Source organism: Argiope bruennichi, chromosome 5 (assembly GCF_947563725.1).
Source record: "Argiope bruennichi chromosome 5, qqArgBrue1.1, whole genome shotgun sequence".
NCBI classification, from domain to species: Eukaryota; Metazoa; Arthropoda; class Arachnida; order Araneae; family Araneidae; genus Argiope; species Argiope bruennichi.
In genome coordinates, this window is record NC_079155.1 from 18,552,479 (window position 1) to 18,573,902 (window position 21,424).

General features: G+C 26.4%; 1 protein-coding gene across 1 annotated transcript in view; it reads right to left on the reverse strand.

Moving 5' to 3' along the window:
- LOC129969255 (tectonin beta-propeller repeat-containing protein 1-like) overlaps window positions 1–21,424 on the reverse strand; it is a 35,829-nt gene that overhangs the window by 885 nt on the left and 13,520 nt on the right. Inside the window, exons 9-19 of the mRNA XM_056083720.1 lie at window positions 18,554–18,675; window positions 16,387–16,515; window positions 14,087–14,233; window positions 10,548–10,693; window positions 10,193–10,323; window positions 8,134–8,333; window positions 6,284–6,420; window positions 5,997–6,168; window positions 4,591–4,726; window positions 2,930–3,132; window positions 696–815 (exon numbers count right to left, since the gene is read on the reverse strand). Coding sequence (XP_055939695.1) covers window positions 696–815; window positions 2,930–3,132; window positions 4,591–4,726; window positions 5,997–6,168; window positions 6,284–6,420; window positions 8,134–8,333; window positions 10,193–10,323; window positions 10,548–10,693; window positions 14,087–14,233; window positions 16,387–16,515; window positions 18,554–18,675 — 1,643 coding nt within the window. The remainder of the gene's footprint in view (window positions 1–695; window positions 816–2,929; window positions 3,133–4,590; window positions 4,727–5,996; window positions 6,169–6,283; window positions 6,421–8,133; window positions 8,334–10,192; window positions 10,324–10,547; window positions 10,694–14,086; window positions 14,234–16,386; window positions 16,516–18,553; window positions 18,676–21,424) is intronic.

The window sequence follows — 21,424 nt, forward strand, 5'->3', positions numbered from 1 at the left end:
TAAGTCTTTATCGCACATATGAAATTTTTTTAAAAATATGATTAAATTTGCTAAGAAGAATTTTTAAATCATGTTTTAGTAACCAACAAATATAAAATCTGCTCATACTCCAATATGAAGTGATTGAGAATTTATACTTTATACAAGGAAAACTATATATTTTAAGATTAAAATTAAATCTAATTTAGTTTCTATATCACCAAAAATTGAGATAACAAAACAATTTTGGTAAGTATTCCAATGAATTTTAAGTTAAAATATTTTAAATAAACACTCTGCACACACACACAAGTGAGGAATTCCTACTTTCAAAATATCTTTAACTCTTAAATTATGTTAAAGTATAGTTAGCATAACCCTAATATAGTTTCAATATTTATTATTATCTCTAAATAAATAATTGATAAATTCCTTCATATTAGCTTTACATCAATCAATCCAACTAGATGGTTGATTTTAAACAAAAAGAAAATCCATCTTATAAGAAAATGAAAAAATAAAAAAACTTTTTTTTTATTTATTACAGATTTTATAATATTAGACATTTTGCATGCTTAAAATAAAATAAAGGGTCCATTTTTTTAATAAACATTTATAAATTTCCATTTAAAATATATGGATAATGATTCATACATCTATAAAACATATATATAATTCCTATAAACAAAAGAAAAAATATATAATCAATTACTCACCCCAATACCTTGTTCCCAACCAGTTCCACAATCATTTTCTTCTGTGATTCCAATACGTCGACAAACAACACCAGAAATAACCCCAGATGGAGTTACAAAATTATTTTTTATGCACCACACCTAATGTATGAAAATTAATGGCTTTAATGAGTTACTACAGTAAAACTATAATTATAAAACAACATACAACACCATCAGATTTCTTTGAATTTGAAAGGGTATTAAGAAATTTGCAAATTTAACAGAAATTTTAAAATGTGTAGACTTCAATTTTATCTTAAAAGCTTTATTTAAGTAAATAAATGCAAAATATAGAACATGTTTTAAATCAATATAAAACTATAAATTATTTAATGAAAGAATATTTACAGATTCACTTTTAGAAAACTATATTTTCTTATGTGAATAATATTTTTACTATGCACTGCAACAAACTATTTCTAAATCGCTACTATCTATTTTAGTGCAAAAAATAGCATTTTCTGTACAAATTCTATTATGCACCATTTTAGCATCATCACTTGAAAAGGAATATTGACAATTATTTTGATACCTTCATTATTTATTGAGAAGATTTTTAAAAAATCAGTCTATGGTTTGAGAAATTATTTAAAATACATTTCCAATTTTTCAAAAAGTATAATTTTATAGTATGCATTGGCAGAACATAATAACTACTGAATGATAAATAAAATTTGGAGATTTACATTTTTCATAGCAATGCAAATGAATATAACAATCTGTATATTATTCAAAATTCGAAGAAAAAAATTTAGTTAATCTCATGTCTTCTCAGCCTCTCTTTGTTATGGTCTTGCAAATTCAGTATTCCAAGCTTCCTTAATTTTCCTTAAAGATTTCCTATACTCCAGGATCACCAAATCATATTCCGAGAGTATGGTCCATGAACCAAAACGCATCATTTGGAGAAAATATAATTACAAAGGCTACTTTTCCCCATATGATATCCCACATAATATATGTTGCCCTCTAGTGACAAAAAGTAGAGATTTCTTTTAATCTCTTACACACAAAAAAAAAAGAATTAATTTAGATGCCATCTAGTGTTTTAACTTGAATATTAATATATTTGAAGTTTTATTACTAAGATTTGCTACAGATAATATATTTTTAAACCAAAAGTAGAAATATTTATCAGACAAAATATCAATGTCAGAAAAATTTACCAAAGAACTTTCTTTAGATTCATATTTCTTTAGAAGAGAGGGGCATTCAAACTTTCGTGTGCTTTAAAAATTGAAGCAATCTTATGGTACAGTGTGTCTTCCCAATTTTCTTAATTAAATTAAGAAATGTTTTATTTGAAATCATCTCTTTATTGATTTCTGATAATCAAGAAATGATACATGAAGATCTTAGTATAATGTTGATAAATGATATATTTTTTGTACCATTTATGCTCTTCAGTAAAATTACTTTAACTAAAATTTTGTAATTAGCAGAATATTATTTGTTTGAATTTGCAATTTCTTTGCATTAGACTTTTCTCTTTAATTAACTGTAAATTATGCTATTTTCATTGTGAACTCTGATTATGTGCATCTAATCATGGTTTAAATACAAATTATGAATTAAGCAAGACTTAAGTTAAAATAAGATTGTATAGTATAATGACCAAGTGTGAGAAATTTTCTCAAATCTGATGAGTTTAGTTATCTGAGCATCCCGTTTAAAGCAACACTAAGACTATTTTGGAAGTAATGTCATAATTTTGAACCATGGTAAGATGAGGAGGATGATATTTGAGCTGCACTCCCTCTCTCCAAATTTCCGCACCACACCAGCGAGAGGACTTCTGGCCCTGACAGATTTAAAGTACACCAGAAACCCTAACACAATGATTTTTCATTGGAATCAGGTCTCGAATTTGCAGCTCTCCAGTCCCAAAGCCAAACCTTATCACCAGGGCACCATGGCCCTCTCAAATCTGATGAAAAAGAGGTCTAAAAGCTTTAAAATATTATCTTTTATCATTACGAGCTATATAATTTCATTATTTTATAAATAAACTAGTTTACATCATTTTCTGATCATTTCAGTTGTGTATAATTTTATTCTAAATAATTAAATTAAACCAAAATTTAAAATCAATCTTCTAAAAGTACATTTTTGAATTTAAATATAAATATTTTATACAAAAAAGTTTTCTTGGCATCTCCAAACTAACTCCATGAATAAGCATAATTTATACATAACAATAATAATAAACAAACCTGATCATTTGGGCCCACTGAAACTTGTTGCACATCATCTGATACCCATTTCCAATGAGTACCTTCTTTAAAAATAGGAACAATTTCTTGTCTTGACCATAACCTGTTACTTTCATCTACAGCAAATACTCTGGTTTTCCCTGCAGATATCTGTCGCAATGGGCACCCTACTTGTGGAGGTTCAATGTGACACCAATACTGACCTATATATATAAAAAAAAAATTATTAACATATGATTCAGACATATTAAAAATGATATAAATAATCAAATTATTTTAATACCTTCAAAATTGGTAATTTGATGATAAAATAAACTCTTTAGAATAAATATTTCAGTATAAATTTTTCATCAAACAATATCTTTTTTTTTTTTTTCAAACTTAAACCTATGTATACTTTTAATAAATTTTAAAAGGTTTATTTTAATCCTTTTTCATGGATATAAAGTCAAAACAGCTCATAAAATTATTTGATTGCTCAGAGAAAATGCATTTAAATTTAACAAATGTACTAAACAGGGTAATTTTTTCTTTCAAATAAATGTTATTGATGAAACATTTCATTTTAATCTTTAACTATTTTTATAGAAGAAATATTATTTAAATGACTTGATTTCAGAAAAAAAAATGAAGTTGTATTCTTATACTGAATTTTTCTAAATATAGGTAAAGTAACACTAATTATATATATATATATATATATATATATATATATATATATATATATATATATATATATATATATATATATATATATATATATATATATATATATATATATATATATATATATATATTTCATTTTTAAAAATTGGTTTCTATTAATGCATAGCTTTCTTAGAAATTGCAAACATTTAACTATCTAATTTTAAAAAGAAGCAATTTTTTTTAAATTTGAAAAATTTAATTTATAAACTTTTTTAAAATTCCAACTCAATAAAAAAAAACTTCTCCATAAATACCCAGAAATTTTAGAAAATGTAAATAAATAATATTAAAAAAATAATAAGTATTATATTTAATAAATGTATTTTTTTAAGCCAATTTCCAATAATGTTCACTTATTTATTTGTAAATTGTTTTGATAATTTAGCAACAAAACAAATTTTTAGATATTAAAATTATCATAATTCTATTTCAGTGTCAACATAGACTTAAAAAGGAATGAGAAAAATATATTCAGAATTATACAAATAATATATTTTATGCTGCAAATATTATATCCATCATTATTGCGTGTTTAAACACAATGAAATTAAACCATAAAGTAATTAAACCATTTAATTTATTTTTAATTTAACCAAATTAAACCATTTTAGTTTATTTTTAGTCAATGAAATTAGGAGAAAAAGTACCAATAACCAGAACCACTTTTTTTTAAAAAATACACTTTTTAATATAATCGGTATATAATCTGGAATCAGTTTATAAAATCTGGAATATTTCTTTATTTCTCCCTTCAAGAAGCAAAAATAAGATTAAATATAATTATAATGTTTTTAAGTGTTTGATCACAAATTTAATAGTGCATTGAAAATTACTCTAATCCTTTGTAAAGAAGCACCTTTCTTAATACTATTATACAATAAAATGCAATTTTTGCAAAGATATTTTTCTAAAAAAATACCAATAAAGCATTCTTATATGCAAAAGAACTCTACCAGTTGGAACAGCAGAACTGATTCCGTGTCTTAGCTGTGCAGAACCATCTTCAGCAATGCCCCACACGGTACTTCCACCTCCGACAGAAATGGAACGGAATGACTTTTCTGATGAGATATGGATCCAGTTTAAACCCTAAAAATTAGAAGAAACTATAGTATGCATCAATTTAATAAAAGTTATAAAAAGATAAAAATGTCATCAATGATGTGATTATTTTAAATAGTCAATTTAACACTGATGATTTATTTATTTTTCTACATTTGTATCTTTTCATTTCCAAAATGCAGAAACTATTAGTGAATTGTTTTTAAAATGATAGTGAAATTGAAAAAAAAAACTCATGATCTCTCATACACCCTGAGTGCTTTAAAAAGTAGGAAATATGATTGTTTTAATCTTATTGAGAGTATATAATTGTACATAAGTGAGAAGAAAGAGATGTCTGTTCAGATTATATTGATTCCGAAATTTCTAAAAAAGAGAAGCAATTAAATTAAGCATTATTATCCTAAATTCCACCAGGTTAATTAGATGATGATCCATTTCAAACAGATATCTATACAACAATAGAAATTAGAATTTAGGGAATACAATTTAATTTTATGAATGAGGCTAATTTATTACTTTCTTCCTAAAGATTTATTACTTTTTTTATAGTAGCTGGCTTGTTAATAACAATACTTTAATTCTGGGTAGTGATTCAAATATTATTATTTTATGTAATTTGATTGTTGATTTTATAGTAATTTATTAAGACTACAAAATATTGCACTCTCCATCAAAAATGCTGAACTAATTGTAATAAATGCATAAATACTCTTCATTTAAAAAGGGAATTGCATTATCATCATATGTGTGCAAACATAAAACAAAGAGCAGAGAATGCATTCCAAGAAATGTAACAGTTCACCAAGTTTCACAATTCAAAATTCCAAATCAATCCTTATTGTTTAAAAAATAAAAACACTAAAAAATTTAAAATATTTTCCAAAAGTTATTATATATTATGAAACAAAATATGAAATATTTGTAGAAAATGAGATTTATTCAAACAAAATTCAAAGTATAGAAAGTTTATACTTTGTATAGCAAGTTTATTTAAAAGAAATTTTCCAAAAGAATTTTCTGTTAAATAAACTTGCATCTGAAACTGGTCAAGATATAATATACAATGCACTTCCTTTTTTTTTTAATTAAAATATATTACAACCTTAAAATCAATTTTACATGTAAAGAAAAAAAAGCATATACACAGAAAAATAAATTATTATTTTTTAATCATATATATACTAAACACTGAAAAAATAAGATTGCAAAATATCTACACAATAATGCTATCCCAACAATATATAAAAATTATAAAACAATTATTATAAGAATGATAAAGATTCTTTAAGATTACCCTGGGAGAATTTTCTGTTACTCCAACTCTGGATAAAACATCTCCATTTATAGCAACAGCCCACACTGAGATTGGTTCATTATCAGAAATCGGATCGACTTGAAACGAAATATCTAGTAGTGGAGTATTACCTAATTTTTTCCAAGGACCAGTAGTAGTTAGTTTGCATTTCCTATAAAATAACACAGACATTATACTCAATCAAACATTCAAGTTATAAAAGAAATTTATATTTGTTTGCAATAAAAAATACATATATTTAAAAGGCAAAACCTGCAAAAACTTACCTGTACCATCTTCTTCGTCTAACATAATCAGTGAAGCGTTTATAACCATGATAGGACCTAGGAAAATCGGTAGCATATTGCCAACCTTCACTGTCAACACCCCCTGGAGTTTTGTAATCAACACACCAGTCAGAAGTCTAGTATAGAGATGTATGAGAAATATATTTTTTTAAAGTTTGTTTACTTCATATCGTATAAATTTGTCTATGCTATCAACCAAAAGTTATCAATTAAATTTCTCTTTCATTTATGGAAATATGTCAATTGACCAAAAAAAAAAAAAAAAAAGCAATCAATTTTTACAAAGTATTTCTCAGCACGATTATAGCAGTAAAATGGTCAATTTAATCTTCACTTCCAAATACAAAGCAAATAAAAGATTGTAATGAATTGATCTCAAAACAGTATACAGCAATTAAGATTTTTTTTCAAGAAACTAAATAGAAATTAGATTTTCTAATGAATGCATTTAAATATACCATTACTGATTTTTTTAATTAAATATATGTTATATTTCTGCACCTTGATAAAATAATGACTATCACTCAATCTCACCAATACTAAAATCTTATCACTTTTCATTTAAAATTCAGTTACAACAATAAATAATAGAAGTTTAATATCTTTGTATTAGTAAATTAATCCATCCAACAGACAGTTTAGTTAAAGTCCCATTTTAAAGCAACACAAGGGCTATTTTGGGACGGACCTCGTAATTTTGAACCACGGTCAGATGACGAGGGAGACACCTGAGCTGGCAGCCCCCTCTCCACACCAGTGGGAGGACGTTTGGCCTGGACAGTTTTAACGTATACCAGACCCGCTTGCACAATGGTTCTTCAGTGGAATCGGGTCATGAACCTGAAAACCTCCGGCTCCAAGGCCGAGACCTTACCACCAGACCACCGCGATCCCACATCCAACAAACAGGGATATATCTACTACAGTTTAACATACAGTTAGAATGATATATATATTTTTTAATCTGAAATTTACTTTCATAGCTCATTATGATGATTCGATAACTGGCTTAAGGAATCACAACATTATAATTAGTTACTTTAAGTTATAAATGGCTTAAATATGCACTTCATTATTTGCTAAATTGCCAATAAATCTTATATTTTTAACAGAGTCATTCAGCTACTTCTTTTTTAGGAACTTAATGTAAGGCATTAACTTACTGACTGCATTTAATTCATTATAATTCTATCCTCTTTATCCATGGCTATTTATTTTAATTATTAATAAATATTATGTATGCTGTTTACTTTTGTATTTTCCAATTATCTCTCGTGATTTTTTTTCAAAAATTAATGTTTTTAATACAAATTAAATAAATTACTGTATAATATAATACGTATTAACTATAACTAAATTAAGCTGTTGACATACAAATTTATTTAACTTCCTAACTAGATGACATCTTTACAATTATTATTAATGTAATTCCTATAATAATATAAAGGCATTTGAGATGATTATGGATTTTAAGTGATTTTTACATTTTATATCAGTTACACTTTCACTTAATTGCAGATTTAAAATTAAAAATTTAGCAATGTGATGTTCAGTCAGATTTGTCATTATTTTGGATTATATATGTTATTATAGAGATTAAAATTGGCTGAAATATCTGAATAAATGCTATTAAAATGATAAGTGCAGCCGCTGATAACTAAAAGTGATTTCATTTTATGGAAATTAGCTTGAATTTAAAATACACTAAATGGACTAGTCCTATTCTGCTATGCTAAAGATATAGATATTTCTAATTTTGCAGAATGCATCTGTGAATGAACATTTCATTTGCTTATAAAATTCAACATTCAGAGCAATTAATTACCAACCCATTGCCAATGTGCAGATGGTAAGTGTGTATTATCTTTGGTACATTCTATCCTTCCTGTCTGATCACTCCACATATACCGATCAGTAGGTAAGCCTTTGCATGTGAAGCCTGACAAAGGATTCCATCTTTGGTTTTCATAAATATACAGACATCTCATATCTGACATTGGACCAATAATAGCATTGCTCCCAGGGACACCTGAATAAAAAATAATACATAAAAAGTTGTAAAAATATTAAACTAAATATTAAAAATCATAAAGCTATCGAACTCTGTAAGAATAAAAACACCATGATGACTTAAATCTAAGGTTTGGATAATGGGCTTGCAGGATTATGTATTCCACATTTGATTCTACAAAGTAATGTGGACCTGGCATTGATTAAATCTGCAAGTTCAGATGTCATCCTTTTCATATGATCATAATTCAAAATCCAAAAACTTGTCTCAAACAATGATTCTTTAAGAGTATTCATTTTTTGCCAAAATATCCTTTTAGCAACTTTTAAACATGATGTTATAAGGAACTAAACAATTAAACATATCGACAATAAACAACAATACAGATTTCACTTATTGTTACAAGAGTATTAATTTAAGAATATTATTGAATAATTGAAAACACCAACAATTTTTATTTAATTTCTTTCTCTCCATAAAATAAATTAATAATAATGACAAAGCATTACACAAATACTTTTCAGAATATAATTTTTATCTTTTTTTTATTATTATTAGCAGCACTTTTATTAACTGGTCATATAACATTTTATTCATCTTAATCTCCAAAATGACTTATAAAAAAATCTACTAAATGCAATATACTGGCAGACAGACTGTATCACTTAGACAAGGTTACAAATGCATTCAAAAGAAATACAAAATGGAAAAAAAGCATGATTATTCAGAATATATGTATATGTCTTATTGCTGATTAACACTTTTAAAACCACCATCACACAAAATAAATATTTACAAAAAGGTGCACACAAAAATATTTATCATAAAGTTAAAATGAATAATTAAAAAAAACTCTTTTTGAAGGCAATTTAATTTTTAAATACACTTACATTCATTTTTAATGAAATATTTAGCAGCCTATAAATACTTGCATCACTTTTTCTTTTAAATTTAATTATTTTAGATTCTTAGCAATTATTTAAATTTTTTTTCTTTCTTTTTACAGAGTTCCAAATGTGTTAAGCATGTCTTAGGTTGTATTTCACGAAACAAAAATTTTAATTACGAAGATAAATGTGAAAAAAAAAGAAGTTTTAAAGAAGGTAAATTTAATAAATGAAATTATAAATAAATTTCCAAATTCATCAAAAAAATGTATCTCTAAGTGAACATATGACACTCCATGGTCTTTTAGTTTTTAGCCCATAAGACAAGCAAAAAAATAATAGAAATACTGAAATTAGTCATCCTGACATAAAAAGATATCTTATTGCTTATTATAATCCACAATCCAAAACTTGAGAGTTTTTCTATGTTTAGACACACAGCAATCTTTTTCACATGAAACTTGGCTTAACTCTTTTATAAAAAGCTTTCTTATTTTTATGAACACTTTTACATGATAATTTCACTCTTACAAACAAATGGTAAATATAGATACCAAAACTGACTCAAATTCAAAGTTCTATAAAAATGTACTTTGTGAAGAAAAGAAGATAAATATTTTTATAATTTTAGGGCTTATTACTATTGTTGTTGATTTGCATCAGCGTGAAAAAAACAAAACAAATATTTATTTGAAAGGCACAGAATTATAACAAAAATATTAAAAGAAAAATAGTATCAACAACAAAAAATTTCACTCCTCAAAATTTAAATAAATCCCAAAATTTTATTAAAACAATATGCATTTTTTCCATGAAAACTAAGACTAAAACATTTCAAGTGCGAAAGTATAATAAATTAGACATCAATATGGGGGGGGGAGGAACTAATATTTCATACATTTTGAAAAAATAAAATATTTTCTTGTAATACTTCAAAAATAGAAATCAATACATAATATTTTTTCTAAGATATCAATACTAGAAACATACCATGATAAGGGCCACCACCATAACCTCCGCTATATGTCCATGCTATACAATTATATCCTAAAGCCCAAGCAATACCAGCAGGGCATGTTTCAATAAGCCTCAAATGTCCACCTCCAAGAAGGCACCATTTCCTATCAAAGATAATTAAAATAACTTAAGAATAGATATATTACATGAATATGGACAGAATATTTAACAGATGCAAGTAAAAAAAAAGTTTGTGGGGTGTTTCTAAAATCATAGGAGAGATTTTTAAAAAAATTATATAGCTGAATTTTTTATTTCAGTCTTAATCCAAAGATAAAAATGCAATCTCTCTATGTTAATTGAAATAAAACTTTCACATCAAACTTACATATTCACCGGTGGTTCAATTTCTGTTTTAGACGTAGCTTTATGTACAAAGACATCACCATTCACAGTAACAGACCAAACTGCAGGTTTCTCAGGTACCCATGTCAATTTATGAACATTGCGACAAGCAGTATTTAATGTTGCCACCTGAAGAAGTTGAAAAAATAATTCAATGTCATTCGTTAAATTAAAAAATAATGCGGGAATAAGATTAGAAACAATTAGACATCATTAAAATAATTTTACATCAAGGATGTAAAATTTTTAGGTTGCATTAATTGAATAAATATCTTTACAACTCAGCAAGCATGGCAGTATATAATTTTTAATAAAAATTTTGTAACTGAAATTTTTTGTGAGTATTTTAGGTGTCAATAATAAAATAATGTGGAAATGGAAGTAATTGAAATCCAATGCTATTCATATTTAAAGACAGAATTCAGTGATGTTGGATCAATTGAATTTTACAAATATTTGTGTCAGGCTAAAAAAACATTAAAAAATAAATAATGAAATTATTTATGTGTTCGAAAGTACTACCATTGTAAGGAACTATTTTAACTTATAAAAACAAACATATCTCTTGTGAAATACAAAATAAATGACATTGAAAATAATCATTGCGCACAAGATATATCTTGAAATGGTAAAGAGAGCAACAGAAAAGAGATACCAAGTGTCAAGAAAAAAAATTATATATATTAACTTTAGTGTTGCCCTTGTTTTCCCCCACTTTTTGTATTGTGGTTGGGGGAAGGGGATCCTATGTTTTTTATTGAAATTCTTTTTAAACATCTCACATGAATTTTTACTTTGTTTATAATGACAAATTAAACATTATAATTTATGACTTTTTAATTTGTTTATAACTATAACAACAATCAAGTTTGGCATCTTGCTCTACACCGTAACTTGATTAGCAGTCTATAAAGCTCAAAATGAACAATTTGAAAATTAAAGAGAAGCAATTCTGTTGCACAATGAATAAAAATTGTGATCATTGTGAAATGGCATAGATAGGTTTAATCTAGTAATCAGAAAATACTAGATTTTTTTTTTTTTTTCAACTCCACTTTTTATGTTTGATTTTAAAGTATTAACATGAACATATATGAAAGTAATAACATGATAAAGTAATAACACATACTAATAACATGAATAACTTTTTCCATGGCTATTCTTACAACTGGAGCTTTAGATATCATTATTATTATTCTTTTGCTGAAGTGAAAAATAAAATTTTCGGCCAACCCAAGTTAAAGAAGTAGAAACACTTTCAATACAAAAGAGATGACTTTGTGAAATACAAGCAATAAATTCATTATTCCATTTTGATGAACAGATAAATACTTAAGTATTAATGACTTTTAGAAAAAAAAAATTTCATCTATCCCCAAATAAATATATTTTGAAAAAAAAAATTTAAAAATTAATTGTAAGTTTTTTATTTGGTTACTGAAAACTTCTCATAAACAGAGAGCTTTACTTTTTAACAAAAAATGGTTGAATTTAAAGTGAAATTAAAATGAAAATTTAAAGTGCCCAGCCAATGCAAAATAATACAAATACTTACAGATTTCTGAAAATAATTTTAAAATCTATTAAATATATTTGAAGAAATTCAGAATGTTTATTTCATGATCCTATACTATAGTTTACTTCTGTGCAAAATATTTTTTTAAATATTACATATTATTAAAAGAGTGCTGTTGTTGCACTTTTTCAGTACCAACTTCAGGAGTTCAACTCAATAATTTTTTATTACATTTTAAGAAAGTAATTAAAAAAATCATTACAACATCAGAATAACATTGTAACATATTTATTGTAAATAGCATTATTATTTGTTTTGATTCAAAGAGGATAATACTTCTCACGAAACACTGCTACAACTAAAAGATGCTTATTTTCATTTGAATGTATTTATGTATTATTTTTGAATGTATGTATGTATGTATTATTATTATTAATTTGCTGATTTTCAAAAAGAGTAAAACTATTTATTGAAAATCCAATTTCACAAGTTTGTTTCAAATAACAAATTTTATGATACAACAGCAAATATTACCAGTTTGATTTTTGCTGAATTAACAATTCATTAAGCATACAAAAATCATTAGTTAAAACTTTGAAAAACTCAACTTTTAATTAAAAAAAATTATGAAATGAAGAATATTTATTTTTTATGTTTTTTTTATATGCTGCCATTACAACATTTGTTATTTTTTGCATCTTATCTGTTATGGTTAATGCAAGATCTCATTTTCAAACTGTGATATATATATATATATATATATATATATATATATATGAAAATTTTCCACATTAATGTTCTATATTTCCAATATATATAGATAAAGATAGGTAGATAGAGATCTAATTTGCTGATGTAGTGCTTTATGTGTTGTGACAAGCCTGCTGACAGTTATCTGTTAGCCATTTAAGCCGAGTGAGAGCATCTCTTGTTTTTTCAGTAGCGCCAACTAGGGCCAAGCATATGACTTAGCTACTTCATGCACCACATTCGATTGCACAACCCATTTTTACAGGGTGGCACATTCACATACCTCACAGATAGATCACAGAAGAAAAACAACCATACCCGAACTAGAACTTGAACCCGGGATGCCGAGATCACTGGGAAGATGTGTTATCCCTTTGCCAGGACGCCAGCATAGTGTTTTATACATTAAATCACTGCATGTAGCAGTAATGCACATGACCAGAGACAATGAATCAGCTAGTAAAAATTGTGCTTAACATTTGAATAGAGATGAATAGAATATATTTACTTCAAAGTTTCAGACAGTCTATTTCAAGTATAAATGAGAGTAAAATTTTTTGAATGTCATTGAGAACCAAATATATAGTTACAATAAATAAATACAGATGATAATACAGTTGAAGAATCTCTCATGTAGAGGAATTTGGAATCTTTCAGTTAAGTGCACAGTTGTGGCATGGTTAAAGAAAGTCAATTAGCATTTTGTTTGCAGTAAGTAATAAGTTTAATTCACTATTTCTGGTTTAGAAAAAATTTAAATCTTTAATCTTTAGGATGTGCAATAAAAAAAATTTGCTTCGAGACATACAATGATCTGAGAGTTCAAAATATAGATTCTAAAAGAAATGAAAACTTAGAACAGGAAGTAAATAAATTAATTTAAATCAGTATTATTATTTTATTATTATTTATTATCATTATTATTTTGAACTATCAGATATTTCTAACCAAAATTAAAGAGGAATTTTCCTTTCTTTCTCAATTTTGCTGCTCACATTTTTTTCACACCACAGTTGAAATTTTAAAAAGTGGAGGCTAAACTTAATCCATCAAATGATTATAATCAATCATACTTTGTAATAAAACCAGTAAATTCAATATAACATTAAAATTGCTATGTAAGTAAATAAAAAAAAATAATATATAAACAATGCAATACCATTTACGATGAAAAGGACATAAAACAATTAATTATTTAATCAACAATGCATTTTAGAAATTATATTACAGAAACTGTTTCAGAAACAACAACTCACCCAATCTTCTAAAGCATCATTAGAAGTGAAAGAAAATTTGTAAGGTGCTCCTTTCATTGTTCTTTTGGCAGTGTGTATAACCAAAATATTTTTATTCCAATCAGGAAGGCAGGCAACACATGTAATTTGATTGAGAGGGATTGATACCTGTGCAATGCAAAACATTTTTGATATTGAAATTTTAAAATATATTTAAGACAATTCATTAGAAATTTGAATTATTCAGAAACAAAAAGTGAACATTAATTATAACTGGTTTTATTATTTATTCATTTTTAAAATAAAAATACAATGAACTCTTGTACAAAGAAGGATATACATTACATAGGAAGAAAATTATACTATACAAGATTTACATCAAATGAATTCATGTAAGTTCAAACATGTTTGTGATCTATAATGGCACATATTGCTAGGGACAAATGTACTTCTTCACTCTACTAAAAATAAAATAAAAAAATATGAACATTTTGAATATATTTTATGTGTAATGTAGGGTTGTTTACTGAGTTGTATGAAAACCATATAATCTTTTCATAGAATAATAATTAAAAGATTGCATCTGGTTTTCTTATTTCATATTATGCAAGAATTCACTGCATGCAATGGAATCGAAAATTTGTGAAGTTAAAAACTTATAAATGAGAATGGCATAAAAAATTCAACAAATGAAAAACATCTGATATATATTATGTTTTAATATGTCTTGTTTACAAATTTTATTTGTTATACAGAGCTCAATTAGCCCCAATGTTTGTATTTGCTAAGAAATGAAGGCAGTTTGTTGCAAGCTTGACTGCATATTATAGTGGATTATTAGAACTAAAGTATTCCAAATCAAAGAACAAGAAGAAGAAAAAATAGATTCTAAAAATACAAATTCTTGGAAATACATATGTCAAAATAAGGAAAATTAAATGATAAGAAAAATTGTTCTTAAAAAAATATAATTCCATTGCTATCCTAACATATAATAATTAATTATGTATTATAAGTGAACTAAGATTCTTATATTTATTAAGCATCCAAATACCATATGCAATTTATTTTATTTGCATTGTAAGATAAATTAAAGAGTTCTAAGATTCACATTATTTATATATAAAACATAGGTATATAAAGAAAAATTCAAGGTTTTATTTTATGTATTCAACATAAGATATATTTATTTGCAATAACTATGAAATCAGAAATTCATTTCTTGCCCTACATGAAGCAAATTATCTTTGATTATTAAATCCCTACTATAATAATTCAATCACACATATTTTGAGGAGAAGCAGCTATAGGGGTACATACATGCTGTCTTTTACATATATTCACAAATAAAGCAAATGTTCAAAAGCTGTTTGTGTACACTCAACATTTTCATCTGGCATGTAAAGATGGCCAGAGCTTTTCTCTTTGAATATGAAACCATCTTCTACAAAGTACCAATACTGAAACTGTTTCAATATTGAATTTACAAAAAATGCAACAAAAGATTCACCCCTTGCATACTGAGACATAGAACAATTTTTACTAAGATATTATCATTTTTTTTTTATACATTGTGAAAGTTTTTTCATTAATAAACACCTGAGTTTACCACAATTATCCAAAAGCATAAAATACAATTTGAAATTTTCCTCTAATCAGGAATATTGCTTGTTTTTATATCTATTGCCATTCATTAAAAATAAATATATTAAATCCATTCCTTCTTTTGAATACTCTGTATAGCTTTGCTCTCTTGTAAGTGCATAAAATAGAGCAATTTTTTGTAGATTTGAATCAGTAAAAGAAATATAGAAAAGATGAAAATCTTCATCAAGTTTGTAAATGAGTCAAGTATCTCAAAAAAGACAGAAATAATGAGAGATAAAATTTTCAGTTTCCTCATTCTAATTAAAATTATATTATTATTACCTCATCATCAATATTTTAACAGTTAACTTTATGATATTCAATTCTCTGAAACTTTACAGATTCACCTAATTGAAAAGCTCTCACTATTACATTTTCTTCCACTCTCCTTCATTATTGTAGCTCCAATCCTTGTAAAATTAAAAATGGAAATTACAGAGTGGTGAATTTTCCTTTTCTTTATATCCCTGAGAAATGGAGTCTACATTTATTTTTCTACTAACTAACATTTCTTTTTTTGCATGATTTATTAACCACATTGTGAAATGCAGACCACAGAAATTCGGTGTTCTTAATATTTAAGTTTTTTTTTTTTTTTCTCTAAAATATTCTGAACCAAAATGCTCTAATTAAATAAAGTTGTATCACAAGGGATTAAATTTTAAAAACAATACCTGTTCTTTTTGATAATGGCATGTCAGTAAACCTTTGCTATTCTGATCTCCATGTTGAACAAGCTCTATGATACAATTTATCCAGCTACTTTTGAAAAAGCGGCAAGCAGCAGTTTTTACCCAAGTTGTCTGAAAAGGGGGAAAAAATGCACATTTTTAATTATTAATGTATTTTTAATTATAAAAGAATTTATCATTGATTGCAAATTTACATAAACAATGTAAAATGTCACTTTAACTCTCCAGAACCTGTAGACCCCGAAAACTAAACATCAAAAATTTGCTTAGGAAATTTGCTTATAGGGAAAATATTTGTTTTCATCACCTATCTGAGAATGGTATCAGTTGCATACAAGGTAAGTGCACATATTGTTGGAAGACACTAAACCAAAAACAGATTCAACCCAAGGTATATTTGTTACAATGGTATTTCCTATTGAATAACAATTGATATGCTAAAGGCAAGATATATATTAAAATGTGTTTTGCATTATTATTGAATTGTTCTTTGCTGTACCAGGAATCTCTTGGACTTCAAGTTATTTTTCATTTGTGTCCCCAGAGGTTTAAGAGTTTAACAGAGGTTATAGGTAACAAGAATACAACTAAGATGTACTCTTAGAGCTTCAACTGTAGACACTAACAAAATAAGCAGATCACATGTCGCTAAACAGAAAAAGTAATAACACTCAACATAAACAACTAGAGAGCTCACTCTATGATCAATGCCTCAAAAATGAAATTAATCAGTCTTTTCAGCTTCTAGAATTTTATATAGTCTTCCTGACAAAGCATGATGCCACATGGAATTCTCTAAAAGGATCTTCAGACCTCAATTCCTAATAGAGATATGACATAATTCTTGCGTTTCTCAGAACTGTCATTTCAGCATCAAGGCATTGTGATCAGGAATCACTGCATTGATATCCATTCAGAGTCCCTATAAAAACTCCCTTTCCACTGATGAAGCTAATGCAGCAGAGAAGTGATATTAAAAGTCTGTGTGATGTTATTAAACTAAAACAAAGTCCTTCTTGCAAGATATACTGCATAGCAATATATAGGTTTTGAGATAAAGCAATTATTATGCTAAGACTTAGATGAACATACAGTTCTGTTAATCATTTCTACATTAGTTATCTCCATTGATTCATGTCCACTTAGATCCCATAATGAAAAAAAAAATGTATATCCCTTAAAATACTCAAATTAATACATAGTGCATCAAAAACAATAGAGCATGTTGAATTCTACAATATATATATTGGTGCCTTGATAAAAAACTAGTCTTATTAGAAATATGTTTCTATTTCATAGAGAATTTTATTGACATAGATTGAAATGAATAGTCATTTGTAATAAAACATGTGCCTTTAATATGCTTTAAAGCACTATTATTAGAACATGACGATATACTCATCTAGACTGTTAGTCTTTTTACAATATCTCAAATAGGACTATCACAGATTAACTAACAAAAATTGTTGTAGAAAATCTCATGCACATAACAAAAATGCTTAAGAAATTAAATATATATATATATATATATATTATTATTTGAAAAATTTCAGAAATAAATATATAGATATATAATAAAAATCTTGATTCCTTACAGTAGTATCTTCTTTATCCATAATGTTCACAAACACTCAAATCAAAAATGATTACTAAAATCAGTTTGAAATAAATAGTGAAACCAAAAGGAAAAAATCAAGCATGACATAGACTTGGAAAAAAAAATGTTAAACTTTATAAAATGATGAAATTTGTCAAAAATTAACAGCAACAAGTAAAATAAATATGAATATAAATAAATTTATACAAAAGAAAATTAACTTCATCTCAAAATAAAATTCAATTCCAAAAACACAGGGAAAAAAATTCAAAAAAAAAATGCCAATAGAAAATATTAGCAGACTTTAGTTGATTAGCTTTTGCTATAATGCAACGAAAAAACATAAATAATGAAGTTTGCAACCCCATAATTACATAATGTTAAGAAATTCTCAATTTACACTTAATCTTTAAAATCAGATTGCCATAATTGGTTATCTACTTACAGAAGTAAAATGTTCGCATATATACACACATAAAACAGACACCAAAGAACCATTATGAAAATCTGTAGGCAATTTTTAAATAAAGAGACATAATTTTAATATTCTACCTGTTCAATAGCTTTAGGGTAAGAAGAGAAATTAAGTACTTCTCGGTTAAATCTGTTCCTCAACTGAGTAATAATATCATTATACCACACTTCATCAACAGCACTTCTGATTGCAGAAGTACCTAAAGATACAAATAATAAAAATAAATATTAGAAATGCAGTAAATTAAATATTGTATGATTTGAGACATCTGATAGGAGACTTACAGCCCAAGAAAGCTAATTGCATTGATTGATTTTTATTTTCTTATTTTATAAGTAATTATAACTTTAATAATCCAACTATATTATATGTTTGGCTACTTTTAACTTTTCTTCTCTTTTGTAACATATTTTGGGTATCAAAGAAAAATGAATATATTTAATATTTAAAAGCTATATTATGCACTTAAATAATCCAACTACATTTTGTATTTGGTTATTCTCTATTTCTTTTCTTATTTGCAATTAATATACTTTGAGTATCAAAGAAAAATGAATGTGTTTTATACAGTGTCTCACAAAAGTGATGGGACACTTGTGCTTTACAAAAGGAAACTGTAATGAAATAAATTAAAAAAACATGTACAAATTTTTTATGGGTGTGTTTCATACTAAAATTTAGTAACAATTATTACATAACATACATTTTGTCAAAATATTAAAATATTAATTTAATAAAAATACAATTGCTTAGAACGGAGCAAAGAATAGCTCACATAAGTGATGGGACACCATTAGATATGCAACAAAAATCGTCTGAGATAAGCAATAAAAATATTTTTGGTGGTTTAATTTTTACTCAAAAGCAATTGGCAATAATTTATAAAATCGTCTGCAGTATTTCTCTCCAGTTTGTTTTGGAATTTTTGTGTTTTTTTAGCTCTGTGCAGCCATGAATGCTAAACAAAAAGAAACTTCGCCTGAAATTCGAAAATTAGTTATTAATTTGCATATTGAACGTGGAAAATCTATTAGAAAAACTGCTGAAACAGTTAACTTGAGTCATTCAACAGTTTTCAATATCATTAAACGATATAAAAAGAATCATATTATTCAGGATAAAAGAAGACCTGGCCGACCATCGAAGCTATCCAATGGAATAAAGCGAATTATCGTTCGAAATATTAAAAAATATTCCAAGAAAGAGTGCTCCTAAAGTTGCTGCTGATTTACAAGCATTATATGGAATAATTGTTAATCCTGAGACTATTAGAAGGGTAATTCGATCTGCTGGCTATCACGGTAGAGTAGCCAGGAAAAAATTCTTCGTAAGTGAAAAGGATAGAAACTAGCTTTCGCAAAATCCAACACAAATAAGAATTTTGATTACTGGAATAAAGTTATATTTGCTGATAAGAGTAAATTTAATATATTTGGTTCTGACGGTAGAATCTTGGTGTGGAGACAACCCAGGGAAAAATTTAGCAAACAGAACTTGATGCCAACAGTAAAACATGGTGGAGGAGGAGTTATAGTATGGGGGTGTATGTCGTCAGCTGGAGTTGATAATCTTGTTTTTATTGACAGTATAATGAATCAGTACAAGTATACTGACATTTTAAAGCAAAATTTGAAATCTTCAGCATGAAAATTGAACCTTCATAACGATTTTAAAATTCTACAAGGACAATGGACCCCAAGCACACTGCTTTGAACGTTAGACTCTGGCTGCTATATAACTGTCCTGAAATAATAAAAACACCACCACAATCTCCAGACTTAAATCCCATAGAGAATATTTGGCAAGAATTGGAATCAAGAATTCGCAAACACACCATTTCTTCAAAACAACAATTAAAATCGGTGCTTCAAGAAGAATGGGGTAAAATCACTCCAGAAATCACAAAAAAATTAGTCGAATCCATCCCAAGAAGATTAAATCGTGTTTTAAAAGTAAAAGGAAATCCAACAAAATATTAAAACCTTTTAAAAAGTAAAATTTTTGGATAAATATTTGATGGAAAAGTAAGTGTCCCATCACTTATGTGAACCATTTTTTGCTCCGTTCTAAACAATTGTACTTTTATTAAATTAATATTTTAATATTTTGACAAAATGTATGTTATGTAATAATTGTTACTAACTTTAAATATGAAACACACCCAAAAAAGTTTTGTACATGTTTATTTATTTATTTTATTACAGTTTCCTTTTGTAAAGCACAAGTGTCCCATCACTTTTGTGAGACACTGTATTTAAAATCTATTTAATGCAAAACACAATTACCATTTTCAAGAGCTTCTAATTAATACACATTTCCCCTTTTCCCACTTTCAACATAATCCGAAATTCATTTATATGGTTAATTCCTAACTTAAAACAAATCTGCTTAAACTTTTCTATGAAATTTTATTTTCTCTAAAGATTTTTAATGAAGAAATGTCTATTAGCAATATTTATATTTAAATTTGTTTAATGTTCATGATACATTAAACAAATAATCTATTTAAATATTGAATGAATGATGAAAATATATTAATGAGAATATACAAGAATTTTATTATCTAGCAGTTCCTTGTAAGCTTTGGTCAGTAGCTCTTTACTTTTTTAATTGTTTCCAAAATACGTCAAGTTCAAAAGTAACATTTGAGAAATAGAATGGGACAATTGCATTCTAGAGCTAATCTATCAATTATTCAAATAATAAATCTTGAAGTTTAAAAATGATATACCAGAAACCAGGGAACTTTTTTTCATTTTTTACCCTGATTATCATTTAGTATATTCAAATTGTGCTCTTTATTTTGATACTAATTATTTTTTATGTGTATTTGGTGCATTTGAAAATATTTCAAATCTACTTTTTGAAAGAAAAAAAGAAGAAGAAAAAGAAATTATTAACAACAGTTAATGGCTTAAAACTTCAGGTATGTCTTTGGATTTTTAAAC